The sequence below is a fragment of the Anser cygnoides genome, chromosome 3 (genome assembly GCF_040182565.1).
Source record: "Anser cygnoides isolate HZ-2024a breed goose chromosome 3, Taihu_goose_T2T_genome, whole genome shotgun sequence".
Lineage (NCBI taxonomy): Eukaryota > Metazoa > Chordata > Aves > Anseriformes > Anatidae > Anser > Anser cygnoides.
In genome coordinates, this window is record NC_089875.1 from 13670952 (window position 1) to 13686973 (window position 16022).

Here is a 16022-nt window from a genome sequence, read left to right on the forward strand (position 1 = left end):
TATTTTAAAGCAGCGTTCTTTGAGGGGGCTGGAAAAGTACTGGTAAACCTTATTGTGGGTAGAGATCCTGTTAGGCTCTTCAGTGAGTATGCTAATAATAGCTGTGGTTTTTCAGCAGAGTGGAAGGATGAGGAGCGTGCTTTGTCACTATCTCTACCCTCCAAGTTTTTCCTTGTAGCTATGGAGAAACGTCCTTCTAAGTTCATGGTGTGCTTTCGGAAAAGCAGTCCTTTTATATAAAATTCTTCTTGCTGCTTACGTTCCGAGGCTGGGTCAGAGTTTGTGCTGCTTCTGTCTTAGCATCTGCTCATCGGTGTGCTCTTGCTTGTATGCATTTACTGAAAATAGCCGAATTTGAAGGTTAACTTACTTGCTGCACCTCTTCATTAAAATGAAGCCTCCCTCCAGCCTTTCTCTCCCGTTAAATGGAGAATGCAAAATGCCAGCGTAGTATTTTGCATAGCTGTGGGAGAGCTCTCTGCTCCTGCATGCAGACCCTTCAACAGAGAAAGCAATTTAAAGCACTTCAGGAGTAGACAGACCTATTGTCTGATCAGTTATGATGCTTCGTAGGTATCTAGGTCATCAAAGTATTTTTTTCCCCTTTCCTGGCAGAACTGTAGCTTCAGGTTTTTTGCTCTGCTAGTAGTTTATGTAACAGTTCTAGATCTGTCCTTTAACATCCTGTTGCCCTGAAGGAGCAGAGAGAGTTAAATGTGCCTTTCTCCCCCCTTCTCCTCTGCCAATCTTGTTTGGATATCCAATAAGTCTTTGGAACTTAGCTCATCAGTCCTATTTATAGCTGAAGTATTCAAAACATTTAATTATTTCTGGCCTTAAAATGAGCTACTTGGCAGTATTTGCTAGGCAGCAATAGGGAAGCAGTGATGCATTAAGATCTGCAGCAGCCCCGTAACTTTCATGTGGGTCTTGCTGTGAGTTAATTGCATGGAGTTGGACTGCTGGAGAAAGGAGAGGACAATTTTGTGACTTAAACCTACTGATTTTTTTTTTACATTGGATGTGCCAGATTTTTTTTTACCTTGTCCAAATAAGGCTTGAAGGTTAACCTATTTTTTTTCTATGCTCTGGAATTGAATTCACACATGCCTACACTCTCCTTGGTTCACTACATCGAAATGAGAAACATTTAAATAATTTGTCTTTCTGCCTAATGAAGATTTCCTAGGTGAAGCTCCGAGAGAACGCATCGTGTTTAAGTATGGTGCAGTGATTTTTTCACGATAACTTATTTTAAGCTTTTACTTGAAGCTGTGAACTCCCTCAGGGTGTGGAGGTACAGCAGGATTTTAAGCCAGATTGGTGAAAGTTGGTGTAGTCTGCCTCAGCTTGCTTCCCCATTCAAGTTTGGGGGGACCTGGACTGAACTGTGGGTGGAGTGGGGTGTGTTTGGGGGGGATTTAGGTCACTTTGTAAGGACACAGATGTGTCGTTTCTGTAGAGCATTGGGAAAAGAGTTCAAGGATGCTGAGTGCAGACGTAGCAAGGAGTGCCAGAACTTCTGATTTCAAATGGACATCTAGCAAAGTGCAGCTTTCTGTATAAGCAGGATTATTAAGACTACGAGCTTGAAGACTTTTCCATGTCGTCTTTAACTCCTCATGACGGAGCAAATGGAAGGAACACTGATGAGCCCTCTACCCTAAATGAAAGTGACTTCTTTAGCTGACTGTTTATAATGCAAGTCTTAAATCCCATTTGCTTTTTAGTGGCTTAAATTTACTTCAGTGTTGTGCTGCATCTGTGTGCAGTTGTCTGGGTCAACCCCAGTGTCCAGAGAAGCAATTACTAGTTGGCATTTGGGGCTTGTTGATCAGAAATACACACTATATCTTAAAACAGAGTTTAGCAATTAGTGTGTGTCCTTCCTCTTATGAAGGAACGCGAATGAGGTGTTTAACCAGCTCAGGCTATGTTTGGGTTGAAACTTGAAGGTAGCTATGTCGGTATTTGGTCTCAATGAATGTGGTTGGGGGAGAAACTTGCATTTAAAGCAGGTTCTGTCTCTTTTATTTCATAGCATGCAAGTTGAGCTGACTGCTCCCACTCCCATGTTCTTACACTGCGGGGCAAACAGGTCATCAGCTGCTACTTGTGCCCTTAGGGGAAGCAGGAATTAGCTTTGGTTTGTTTTACCTCTGACTTTAAGAAACGGGTTATTTAGTTGGGTTTGTTCAGATAAAATATTCCCTGTACCTACACAAGCAGTTACTGTTCTCAAAATCTGGCTTAGCGTTTCAACAAATGCTGCTTGTTCTGGACACTTAGCCGATGAGTGTCAGCAGCAGGCCTTCTGTAGCAGTTGCTGATGGAGTGCAGAGCTTTTGGGGAAGCTGGCCAGTGGTTTCTTCCTGAGGCTGGATTTGCTTCCACTCACATCTGTCGTCTTCTGTGCCTTGCTGTATGGTTTTGCTTCTCCTGTGTCTCCTAGCCTGCTCGCCTGGCTCAGGAAGCGATTACACGCTGCTGAAATTGTGCAGAGGCTCTAATGCTTAAAGTGAAGGATTCAGGCTGGAAGAGGCTGAAACAAAATAAGGAGTGATGAGGACTGAACGGGTGGCAGATGTCAGGGTGAGTCCAGTCAGCGGTCTTCCTGCATTAGCTTTGGCCGGAGCAGGGTATGTGAGTGCAGTCTGAAGTGCATTCGTTCAATAGTGCACAAGTCTCAAAGGGCATCTGTACAGCTTGTAAAAACATAGCCGTGGCTTTCTGCATCTGCTATGCTGCTCTACAAGCTCTAACGCCATGTGTTCTGGCAGATGAGAGCTTTTCTGTGCGTACTGAAAGCCTGAGGCCCAGTCTCCTGTGCACGTGGGCATTTCCAACAGCATGGGGACCAGCTCTGTGCCATACCCCTGGAACAACCATTCTCCAAGTCCTCACGAGTGGATGTGCTGGGGCAGTAACCCCAGTCCTGGAATGGAACTGGACTTTCCCAAAGTGTTAAGTCTTCCAAAACAAAAAAGGCCAGCAGCAAAGCAAACAAAAATTCCACCCAAGGCAACAGAATTGTGCTGCTGTGGTTGCCTCTTGAGCTTTACTGGATGTGTTGTCATGGAGACCTGTATAGGGAAGGAGCTTTGCAAATCCAAACTACCATCCAGTTGGCTAGAAACACTCCGGTATAGGGTGATCATGCTACAAAACCACTTCTTCTGTGGGTAGTCCTCATTTTTCTTACACTTGATTTGCTGGGACTGGACTGTTGGAAGAACCTAGAGCAGCATGAGGCCCTTAGGTGGGGCTTCAGGACAAATCCACTTAAATTCTGTATTTGTAGTAGTGTGCTATGACTGCTGGGGCAGGTGAGGAAGGAGAGGAAAAATCTACAAAAAAACCACCTGTAACTAACTGTAAGGAGTAGGTCAATAAGAGTGTTCTGAATTTCATCAGCTCCTTGACAGTGCTGTGAGCTTTTTTTTTTTAATATGAACTACATACAGGCTTGCTATAATGCTTCTGCAGCTTTTGCAAAAAAAAACAAACAAAAACGGTGAATTGGGACTGCTCGTCCTGATCATTGTTTGAGACACTGTTCTGGAAGTAGTTCTTGGAAATGGAATGTGATCCCTCTGCCCAGGACACTGAAGCCTTCTAGAAAGCCTTCCAGCATATTCCAGTGCTCTCTGACACAGCAACTAGCCAGAGTAACAGGGTAAGCTGCCAGAAGGTGTATGAAGAGCCAATAAGGCTATGATGCCTGCCTTGGAGCCGGTGACAGGTTAGCATACAATGACAGCGTTGCTGGGACAAGCATTAGTGCTTGTTCCACAGTTAACATGCTTAACCTTGTGTAATATCTGTCGTAGTAATTACTAACTCATCCAAAATCTCTTGAAGGGAAGGGTGTTCTGTGCCACTCGAGGATGAAGTTAGGAAACCAGCTCTTCTGGATGGATCGAGTTTCCTTTACAGCTGTCAACGCTGTGGTTCTCCAACCTCAAAGTGCTTGATTCATGTCTACGATAGTGTTTTCTGTAGGCAGGTTGGGAGCTGTCTTTGGACTAGCCAGCCTAATACAACACAAATCCACCAACCAAACAAAAACAAAAGACCCCAAATCAACCCTCTCTCCCCACGACTCGATGTATTGGACTTTCTCAAATTTTTGCTGGTGGGTGAAATATAAAAGGAATTGAACAGGGCTGGAGATGAATCTTTTGTCCCCTCTGAGTTATATAAGCTGCAGGGGTGCAGAAGACTGTTAACAAGATGTGGACTTCCGATGGACGTATCCTGCGCAAGCTCTTGATAGTACCATCAAGTTGTGATAGGGAGAATCTGCTCGTTTAGAAATAGCTAATGAGAAATGATCACACTACTTGTTTGTCTGGAAAATATCTTGATGTGAAGAGGCTTCTGTGTTGGCAAAAGGATGTTGCTAAAGTTCATGCTTTGAGGTCTGCTAAGGGTCTGATGATTTCCAGGTAGGAAGAGGTGGTTAATGTCTGGCTGCAATTCAGAGAAGTTGCAGATGTTGCTTTGGATTATTTTACAGTTCACCTTAGCTTACAAACTTGATGCTGTAGCGCTATCAGTGAAATACACATTTAAATAAAAGAATATAAGGCTGTTTTAAGTAACCAAGTTGAACTTGTCTGGGGAACACATAGAAGCAGAGGTGCGTGTACTTTGCTACAATTCAAAAGTCTCTTCTTTGAGCTATTTAATGTTTTTTTATTAATAGAAGTATTCCCTTTGTTTCTAAGCTGTGATGCCAAAGGCTTTCTTTACTGTCAAAATCTTCATGCCTCACTGGGGCCTCCTATGTTTTCTGGCTTACAAAGAATGCTTTCTATGTGGGCCAAATCTTGCTTTGTGAACTTTTTTTTTTCAAAAGAGGGCTTATTTAGTTTCTGAGAATAGAAAAGTGTTAGCTGAAGGTGAGATCTTTTTTTTTCTTCTGAAATGGCAACCAGTACTGTATCAATGTAGTTTGTGTAGCTTGATGTCCTGCTGACAGCTGCTCTTAAAGTTATTCCTTCCGTTTGTCAGACATGCTGGTGTAATTTTTTTTGGCCTGCTTTGTCAACCAGACTGAGTGAGGCTGATGCTTGGAGCCGTTTTGCACACCCACTTGGATAATGCTAGTGTGGTTCTAGCTCCTTAGGGTTTACACTCCAGTTTACTTCCTGGTCAAACCAAGTTCTCCACTAGCTTTATATACTCAAACCAATACATACATATCTTTTAAAAAAGATTTAGTGCCGCTGGCCTTTGAAGCAGCACGAACATGATGATTGGAAGTGTCCCCTCTGATTTGCAAGAAAGTGAAATGCTGTCAGAACTGTCTAAAGAGAGCTTTTGGAAAAACTCCAGGGTCACCGTGTTACCAATCTTTCAAGTCCCTGATAATGACTCAAATGTCTCATTACATCCACAAAACAGCGTGTTAGAGTCCTGTTCATAAGTCTTGCTGAGGATGGGATCCTTGGATGCAAGATCTGGTGGGAATGATTTGGCGCAGGTCCTGTGGGCACTGACAGGGTCTCTGCCATGGATGAATCCAACCACGGTGGGCTCCGTGGTGCCTCGGGGCACATAGTGCAAGAAGATGCTGCTCCTGCAGGAAGCATGGGGCCGTGTAACACACCTGTGTACACTGTGCGACTGGAGATGGCTGCTTCATTCTCTTGGCAGAAGTGATGCTTGTAAATGTTGGCATGACGAGCAGTCCAACGGACTGAAACTCAGACAGTGATGTTCCCAGATGAGTAACTGTTAGGAAGATGCCTCAGTAAGGTTTGTGCACGTGGACTTCTCACAGAATATGGCAAGCTATAAATCTGAGTTTTGAGGCAATTCTGTACACACAAGAACCCTTCCAGAAGCTCAACAGGAAAACTGGGATCAGGCCAGTGGTGGAGTTCCTTTTTTTTTTTTCTAGGACAAACTTCGTTATTGTGGTACTTGGACAGGAGGAGAGACTAGGTTACACTTTTGTGTGGTTGTACTTTTTAAAGGCCTCTAACCTAGTAACTCCTGACTTCTGGAAGTCAGAAAGATTAAAATACTGTTACTATTGGGATATATGTCTGTAGGACTGCGTTGTTTTTAGTTTATCATTCATCAGTGATTAAATCTGACCTGAGTTGTAGTTCTTTCAGCTACTGAAAGAATGGATGCTGAAGGGTTGACCTGAAAGACTAAAAAACGAGCTCCTAATATTCTCGACTCTGTTTTGGAACACTTGGTACTTACTCTTTCTGAATCATGTTTAATAATGTGTCAGAGGAAAAAGTATGAAGCCAGAAACTGCTTCAGTGCTTGTTTTTTTTTAATCCCCAAAATGTTAGGCCTTACATGTGCAAACAAGCTTTTTTCCTCTTGCAGGCAGTGAACAGTCACTCTGAAGTCTGTGTTGTATTTGAGAATTGAAACAGGTGTAATGAGTTGGAATTAGAAAGGAGTTTAGTCTTCTGCTGATGTAGTGCTGGGGTAACATACTAGGTCAGAGGTCTTGTTTGTACGTGTTGGCTACCAAAACTGACAGAAAACATTGTTTTTTCACAATTATAGATGACCACTGTCCTCTGCACTGTTCCAAAGAGGGAAAAAAGCTTCCTTCAACTATTTTTTTTTCCAGATAAGAGAAAAGGCTTGTAGGTTTTTAATGCAAGTTATTCTTAAGAAGCCTTAAATTGGTTTTGATGCTATAAAACCAGTTTTCTTTTGTGATTTGTTAAAACTCGGGGAATGCTGAAATCTGAAATGTAGACAACGTGCCAGGTTCGAAAATGGACAGGGAACAGCTATTGATCTTGTCTGCACACATGCGTTCCCAACATCATCAAGCCCAGCTTGAGTTTTCACTTCACAAAAATGTCTATAGTGTCCTAATCTCTGATTTACTAACGTACTGTAACCTGTCAATTTGCAGGTAAGCATTATGAGGAGGAAGAAGAGGAGGATGCTCTACCCGACTCAGATGCCCTGCCAGACTCGGATGACGAGGTGGATTTGGAGAAGCCGCGCCCCATCCAGATTGTTCTTGCTCATGAAGATGACCATAACTTTGAATTAGATGAAGAAGCATTGGAAAAAATCTTGCTTCAGGAGCACATCAAAGATCTTAACATAGTAGTTGTGTCTGTAGCAGGAGCTTTCCGCAAAGGAAAATCTTTTCTGCTGGACTTCATGCTTAGATACATGTATAACAGGGTGAGTAATTCGGACTTCTCCCTGCAGGAAAAAATAGTTTGGTGTTTTAGTTGTTCACCTTTGTATTTGTTGACTTGAGCACAAACAGTAGGCCATTTTTTTTTCTTACAGCAGCTGGCTTACTCTCCATCTCTAAGTATACTACTACTCCATGAAGAAGTGTACTTAAGTGACAATTGTGTAACATACATTTGCTGCAGCTATGAAGTAGATTATTGGTGTCCCGATATGAGTGGATTTGAGAAGAACTTGAATAAGGAGAGCATTCAAGAAGGGCCTTCTAGTTGAGGGCTGTGTAAGGCCTTACCCAGGTGGTGGCTTGGAAGGATCTTGCTTTCACTTGGCCTCCTGCAGTCAAGTTGTAGCACTAGCTTATCAATTGCTGCAAAAAGAATCTTGTCAGGTAGCTCCTGGAGGACTAATTGCGTTTACTGAGATACTGAAATAAGACAAAAGGGAGAAAGTCTCTTATTTGCTGCTTGGAATGTGTCTCTGAACCTAGTCCAAGAATTTCTTAGATCCTTTTAAGTCATGGGTTAATGAATGCCTAATCTGAAACTTAATTCCTTCTTAGTTTGTAGTTTTTGGCTGCTGTAGTTTTGTCTCTACTGTACTTTGAATTATTGGCTGTTAGGGAGAAGATGGCATAGGGCTTTTTGTGAACATACACATCTGCCTGTCATGGGTTGTGCTGCGTTTCTTTTAATCTGCACAGTGAATATTAACAGTTTAGTATTTTACTGCTTTTGGAACTCTTAAGGAACAGAATGGATTCCTTTTTGGTCATGGTTGTTTGGAGTTGGAATTCACGGTAGCAGAAATTAACCACGATTGCATCTATTTTGCTTTTGTGCTAGCTGGCTTGAGGAGAAATCAAGATGAACCCTGCAATTACAGGAAATATGGGAATATTGTGAAGAAGCAGCTGGTAGCTGGCAGATGAGGACTTCCTTTCTCTCACTCCAAGTAGTGCTTGCTATTGAATTCTTCTCACTGGTCTGCCAAGAGCTCTGTAAGAAAGCCACTGAGGATGTTGGTAGGAGGAATACAGAGTAGCAAGCTGGCGCTCCCAACTTCTTGAGACTAGGGAGAAATAAACATTTCATTGATATGGCTATTCAGTGGATCACCTTTTGTGTGTGTATAAATCCTCTGTAGTGTCCTGTTTGTATTACAGCAAAAACAACAAAACCAAACAAAAACTTCCAAGAAGTATAGCAGTTTGAGCTAAATGGGTACTAAGTAGAGCAGTGCTAGTTCTTTCCAAAAATAGGCTTGGTCTTTAAGCAAACACTCTAACTTACAGATTGCAAAACAAGTTCAGAGAGCAAAATGGATTGGGACACTTTCAGCCTTGTTTAATAATGTGCCTCTGTTCACTGCACTGTACAGTCACATTTCTCAGTTTTCTATAGGTGTCCTTCAAAATACCATTTGTTTCGCTATCTGAAGAAGACAAGCTCAGCTATCTAGTGTAACAACATCACTTGCCTAAAAGGCTCCCCTTCTGCTGCTTCTTGCTCTCCATGTGCTGCTTCTGACCAGGCGTTTGTGTTCTCAAGCTACAATGCTTGCAGGCCCTTAGCTGAGCTAATCCTACTCGCTGATGCCTCAGAGACGCTGTACTTTGCTGAATTGTTTTCCTGCCAGCTCAGTGACGTAAACTGGCTTAGGGAAAGCGTGACAAACATCAGAGCCACTGCAGACTGAGTGATAAGAGTTGAGGATGAGAGAAGATGAGTGCAATGCCTCTTCTTCTGATCCCTGCTGGATTTTATCAAGTCAAACGGTGTCCTCTGTGTTTATGCAAGTTTGAGTACAGTTGGGGAGGCCTTGGTATAGTTTTGTATTTTAAGTCTGATCTCTTTGTCTTCAGGCTTAATTAAAGTATGTATTTACTGTGTAGTAAATGTTGGCCCTTGCACAAAATACCAATGCATCCATGTTCATTTCATACACTGAACAAGCAATTCTGGGCTATCCTGTCCCATTGATGTTAAAGTCTGTGGTGAAAAACTTGCCAAGATATATCAGAATCCTGTTTTCTTGTCTTACCCCAAAAGCTGGGGGTCATGTGAAAAGTTACTGTTCTTGTGCCAGTTGAAGTCAAAGGTAGGATTTTGAAATGGCTCAAGCTGGTCAGTTTCTTCAGCGAGAAGGGTGGCATCTCATTTCAAGCACTGATACTTAGTGTTAAGATTCATTATTTGAAATGGGACAGAATAATCTGCCACAAAATTGCAGCGGTTTTGTGTTCAGCAAAGCTGCTGCAAGGATCCTGTGATCTCTGTTGCATTGTGAACCTTATTAAGAGTTAGGTGCAGAGACACGAGTAAATTTAGATTTGAAAGCTTTTTCTTACAGGGGTGTGACCTTTCTAGATGCACTGCATATTGATGGCACTATGCAAATAAAGCTGTGTTGGTCACTTCCTTAGTATGGAATATTTAAAGGGGCTATGATACAGAATTATAGTGCAACTTAAAGCTTGATTTCCTTTAGGAACAAAGCCTTCTGTTTCACTTCTCCCATCTCTTGAATGTCTTTTAAGCCAACTTAATGGATGGAGTTTAAAGCACTGAGTTCCTTGGAAAGGAAAGAGGGTGTAATAGGAATACTTCAGTGTGATGCAGAGCTCAGAGTCAGAGACAGACTTAACTGCATAATCCACAGAATGAAGCAGCTTGGGCTGAACTTGTGCTTATTAAGACACCATATTTTTGGTCTGAGCTTCAAGTAAGGGTAATACATTTCTGGACCAAATTTGGAAAAAGTATTCTTCCAAAAGTATTCTTCCTCTTCTGTAAATTAAGAATGGATCATATTGTTGAATACATTTAACAGTTTTTTCTGAAAAAATGAAAACCAGTCCACTACTGTATACCTGTGAGATCTGATTCAGCATTGCAGAACTGGATCTTGGAGTGTTCTGAAGCCCAGAGCAGTCTTGGAGCTTCACTTTCTGCAGTGGTCAGTGGATAAGTAAATATCTCTTTGGATGATTTAAAAACCAAAACCAGCAACAAACACCCCCCCCCCCCCCCCCCCCCCCCAAAAAAAAAACAACAAAACAAAACAACAACAAAAAACAACAAACAAAAACAAACTACTTCAAGGGAACACTGTTCAGGTTGTGTTTATTTTCACTGGTGAAGGTGTATGTGCATAAAACAGAAAAACTACCTGTAAGGAGCTGTGCCTCTCTTCACTTGGATGCCTGTGCCCATCTTCTGTATTTTGTTTCTGCTCATCTTATTTTTCACCTTTGCCATGTTTCATCCAAGTAGCAAAGCTGAATGGTGTGCGCTTAGTTTGGGAGTATGTTAATGCAGAACTGCTTAATTGACTTTCTCCTCTTAGCATAGGCTAGCTCTGCAGAAAATAATGTTGCTGGGCATGAAGAGTGTACACAGTTATCATTCCTCTCCTCCGTCCGTTTTTGAAATAAGCAGTTTCACTTACAGTAAGTATTTCTGTTCTGTGCAGCCCCTGGGTGCCACATGCTGCTCTCCGAGATGTGAAGAGGTCTGTTTTGAGCTCTTCTGAAAACTTCCAGTGTAGAGTTAGCAAGTTAGATATTACAGCCTAGTGCACGGAGAAGTCTCCCCTTTGACCTCCTTTAAAAGCACACTTCCCTGGCTGGTAATCTTCTCTGGGTGGTCAGGGGCAAATTCTTTAAGAGTGTTTCCGTTCTTCTGTCAGCATGCTGTGCTCTAGCCTGTAAAATAAAGGCTTTGCCCTAAGCCCCCTCTTTACTTAAACTTTCGTCTGTCTACCACTTTTCCAGGATTTCAGTGTCTGTGTGTGTATATATAGACACATCACAGTGAAAGTTCCCCAGAGTGCCTGTTCATGCTCCTTACTTCCACAGCACATAAACTGCATTTCTGGGTTATATCTGTTCGTATAATGTCTGGGATCTTTTGTGTGAGCCACTGCTCCATGCATTGCTTGTCCTTGAGGACTGGAGACCTCGTTCCAGTACCACTGGCTGGAACTGTTAGCTGCAGACTGTACTTGGATCTGACAGCCTTTCCCAAAGTGGGTGACTTGCCCATAAACTTGTAACGCGTATGGTGTGTTGACTGATGTGTACCAAACTCTCAACTTGATCTTCTTCCTTGAATCCTAGTCACTTAGTCACAGACAAAATACTTTTTCTGAAGTATAGATTATGGATTGTCTGGTCCTTGCCTATTCTCTTTCACTTCCGCAGGCTGGCAGTGTGAGTCTTGTGCTGGTCTCTGTTAGTGTAGGGGTTTAGATGCTTGCTTAGTTTCAGCAGTTGACCTATTTGTGAGAGGGGAGGGATTAAGTCAAGGTTAGGTTTTTGTTCCTTGTGGAGTTTTTAACTACAAAACCAGCTAAGCTATTAATAAATAAGCTTCATATAAATAAACTTAATAATAAACTTCTTCACAGTGAGGGTGACAGAGCACTGGAACAGGCTGCCCAGGGGGGTTGTGGAGTCTTCTTCTCTGGAGATACTCAAGACCCATCTGGATGCCTATCTGGGCACTATCTGGATGCACATCTGGATGCCTATCTAGGGAACCTGCTTTGGCAGGGGAGTTGGACCTGATGATCTCTAGAGGTCCCTTCCAACTCCAACAGTTCTGATTCTGTGAAATTATGCTCCTTACACTGTTTTGAAGAGAAGTGCATGGGTCACATGGAGTAGAACTGATGGACAAAACTGAGCTGTTCTCACGGAGTGCTTGAGACCTGAATGCTGTTCACGTGTACTCTTCAGAGGCTGAAGAGTTGTGCAACTGCTGGAATACGGTAGACTCCAACGCAAAACTTCCTTGTGGATCATCCGCAACATACAGCAGAGTAGCGCTGTTGCTTTTAATACTTTATGTAGTGTTGTCAATCAGCTTGGAGGAAAATGCGGGAATGCCATGGAAGTCTGCTAAAACGTAGCATAGAAAATCTCCTCCTTGGTATTTAGTAAGTTTTTCTTCTTGTTTTGTAGACTTCTCCTTGCTGGATAGGTGGAAACACTGAGCCTTTAACTGGGTTTACATGGAGAGGTGGATGTGAACGGGAAACCACTGGCATTCAGATTTGGAGTGAAGTGTTTGTAATTGATAAACCCAATGGAACAAAGGTAAGTGCTTGATTTAAATAGGTGTATGTGGTGATTTTTTGCCTCTGGGTGAATAGCTTTAATGCCATGGTTTTAATGGAAGCAGTTCAAAGATGCCTTCCTGTGCGTTCAGTAGCTGTGTAATATGTTTGGAAACCTTATATCAGTGCAGGTATGAGTCTTCCTGCTGATTTAAAAGATTCAGTCTCCAACAATAGTCCCATTCTGAGATTACTTTATTTTGGCAAAGTCTACTTTGTCTAGGCTTATGGGTGGGTTTTCCTGTGGATGTTTTAGAGCTGCGTTGGCTATAAATACCATGTATAGACAAATGTTGTGATAAGAACAGTTCTAACAAACAGTGTTGGTTTTGGGATTGAGTATGTGCTCTAGCTTGTAATTCTGTTCTAGTGAAATGCAGCACATGGCTGTAAGTATAATAAACAGTTTTGGTGTCTTTAAGCTGGTCCTGCTGTGTAGTTTAACAGGTAGTCCACAAAAAGAAAAAGCATGTCTAACAGTGGGGTAAATGGCACAAACTCTATGCTTATCAAACCTGTTGAACCTTTTAACTCTAAGTCAATCTAACTGCATAGTTTGGTTTTGGGTGTTTATTTTCATACTGTAACAACTTCTAATGTTATCAGTAAACGTTTGCTCTGTAATACCAGTGCTGTATTCTCAGCTATTTGTGTTCTCCTGAACTGTAAGCTCTTGATTATTTAACTTTCATAGCCTTTGCATTGCTGAGGTGAAAAGGGAACATCTGATGGTTAATATGGGACACTGATCTTAACCAGCTAGTGGTTTAGAGACCTGCAGAAGGTTTTATCAAATTTTATACCTAACCAAACAGTTCTCTGGCTAAAAAACACTTAAGTTTTGAGGATCTGTTTGTGCTTTCGAGAAAATAAAATCACTCACTTGTTCTTGTTTATCAATCATCTCTAACTGAAAGAGAATGGAATTGTAGTAGCTTCCAAAGATGACAATTGGACAGATAAATTCATATCAAGATCACTTCATTTCTGTGTGGTTCTAGCAGATGGTCAGTGTCATTGCTTTTTTTGGAAATAATTGTTTAAGACACATTTTAAAGCAACCATCTCATACTTAGCTAGCAATCCAGTACAGCTTATTAGAGCTGAGACTGAAGTTCCTCCAGTGAGTAAGAGCTACCTTCTACTCTGCTCTGTGCCTTGTTGACCTGAGGGATGCTATTTCTGTGGGAGAGGGTAACTAGTGTAGCAAGGCCAAGGACATAAGGCTGATGATATGGCTTTGTATTGCTGCTTACTAATCTGTAGGTGTGCATAAATGTGTGTGCAGGGAGCTGGCTGAGGTTTAATAAAGAGGTATGGAAGCAGAGAGATGCTCTACTTGAAACAGAATTTAACCCAATGACCTGGAGTTTGAAAGTGTAACAATTTAGTTAACTATTGCTGCTCTTCAAAAATCTCTAGGTTGCTGTACTACTCATGGATACCCAAGGTGCCTTTGATAGCCAATCCACTATCAAAGACTGTGCAACGGTTTTTGCTCTGAGCACCATGACGAGTTCTGTCCAGGTGAGAATACCTGTGCTGACAAATAATGACAGCTATAGGAACCCTCTTGCCCAAGTATGCAACGAGTCTCTCTCTAGCCATGTTTAGAAAGTTCACCTGCATATGTTCCTCCAGCTATTACTGAAGATTTCATATTTAATGTCCCAGTTTTCAGTGTTATATAGGCAAGTTTCTCTCTGGAATCAAGGTCACTCAAGGCTATGCTGGTTTAAATTGCTGACTGAACTGGGGAATTCCAAACAAAAATGTCAAAGTAGCAACTGCATCCATACTAATGTAGTACAGAACCTTTAAGACTTTAGATGACATAACTCAGGATGAAACTACACTGATCTGTTAAATGTACCTCTGCTGCTATGGTTAAATTTCTGACAATTCTCTTGTGCTATGCCCAGAACTCCTTTTAGGCTTGTGTCTTAATGTGCCAGAAGCAAGCAGGTTTTTAAGGGATGTCAAGTGACCTTGTTCAGACATACTAAAACATCAAAGTTAACAGGAGTATTTAGAATACTGCCTCTGCCTTGTCCCTGTCCCCCTGCCCTTGTTGTTGCTGTGGTTAGGACAAACTGCGGATTATTGATACATCTTTGAGTTTACTGCTGTTCAATATTGGTTGAACTTATTGAAGCAGTTGTGAGCACCCTGGAGAAAGCCCAACTTCTCCAGGAAGATTTTGGAAGCAAAAAACTGATGAACTAACTGCTCAGCTGTTTCCGTGTCGGAGGTGATGCTGCTAAATCACTGAGTCCTGAAGCACTTAGACTTGAGTATGACAGATGGGTATGCCCTTCTCAGTCCTCCTCTCTCACACCCATGTGATAATTTGAAGCATTCAGCATTCTTACTAATTTCTTTGTGGCTTGCTTCCTTGGAAAGATGATCTGGGAAGGATTAGGGTGGTCAGCAGTGATTTTTGTCCCTACTACTTGGTATAGGGAGTGACTTTTTTGAGATGCATTCTTTGATACTGTTCTAGAGGCTGGCTTTCAGGTAGTTAGACATTTCTGGAGGTGGTTAAAATAAATACTCAAGATGTCTAACAAAGGCTGCGTGAAGATAATGGTTTCAAATTACATTTTAATTCCTTTACTGTCTCTTACAGGTATACAACTTGTCCCAGAATATTCAGGAAGATGACCTTCAACACTTGCAGGTAAGAATATGCTGAATTTAAATTAAGCTGTTTCTGAATTAACAGTCTGGAAATTGTTCTTGATTTTACTACTAATGTAACTGTGATTTGAGAGCAGCTTCCTACTTTATATAAAACGTGAAAGCTGACCTGATACTAAAACTAGTTCTGCCTATTAAAACGTTATTTGCATCAACTCCATGATGCTGTGATGCTTCCTCTGTGCTAGTGTAGATGTAAAATAGCATAAGCTCCTAATTTGGTGAAATCTTAACTTTCAAGTCTGGTCTGTACATAAGAAAGTCTGGTCTCTATGTAAGAAGTCCCAAAATTCCTGAAAGGATTAGAATGGGAAATGATTTATGAAAGCACTTAAGAAGAAGCTTCCCATGTTTCTTCTTTTTCCTGAACATAAGAAAATGGATAGTGTTTCATAATTAGTTTCTACTGAAATTTGGGAGCTTGGATCAGGGCAGGAAGAATATCTTCTACTCGGAAAGAAACCTTCTCTAGTTTTTCATCTGAAAAACTTCTACAGTCCAATTTTTGCCTAGAAACAAAAGCAGGAAAGAGTTGTCCTCTCACTACTGTGGAGTTTTCATCCTCGAATGGAACACTGTGATCAAAGGCCACTGAATTCTGGCTTCATATGAATGGTGTAAGAACCTTATCTCCTTAAGTTAAAATCTGTGGCTTCAAAGGCTAGCTTGTGTATTAACAAATATCTGCCTGTGCTCAGGCCGTGACCTCGTCACAGCTTAAAACTGTTTTACGTGTCTTCTGATTGAAAGGACTCCTGTCTTGTTCAGTGCTGCGAAAGACTGGCTGCCAATACTGGAAGTAGAAATACACTAACTCAACATAATCTTGTGATGCTGTTCTCAGTTAACAGAATTGTATCGCTGGACCAAAACCAAACAAAACCCACAGGAAAAGCAAACACCAAAAAAAAAGGTTTAGTAAATTATTTGAAAGCTAGACTTTGCTGATCGCTCTGGTCCTTTGACAGTCTCAGTGCAGTCTGAATAGAGTGTTCCCTTTCTTTTAT

At 41.7% G+C, this 16022-nt stretch overlaps 1 protein-coding gene across 11 annotated transcripts in view; it reads left to right on the forward strand.

Moving 5' to 3' along the window:
* The window catches only part of ATL2 (atlastin GTPase 2), a 55632-nt gene that overhangs the window by 25292 nt on the left and 14318 nt on the right, over nucleotides 1-16022 (forward strand). For 10 of the 11 annotated variants that reach the window (XM_066995495.1, XM_013196154.3, XM_013196161.3 and 7 more), the window contains 4 exons: nucleotides 6902-7182; nucleotides 12161-12295; nucleotides 13738-13842; nucleotides 14945-14995. In XM_066995495.1, the coding sequence (XP_066851596.1) occupies nucleotides 6902-7182; nucleotides 12161-12295; nucleotides 13738-13842; nucleotides 14945-14995 (572 nt within the window). Of the gene's footprint in view, nucleotides 1-1006; nucleotides 1065-6901; nucleotides 7183-12160; nucleotides 12296-13737; nucleotides 13843-14944; nucleotides 14996-16022 lie in introns of those variants that run through there. The other variant, XM_048048351.1, reaches the window with a different exon arrangement.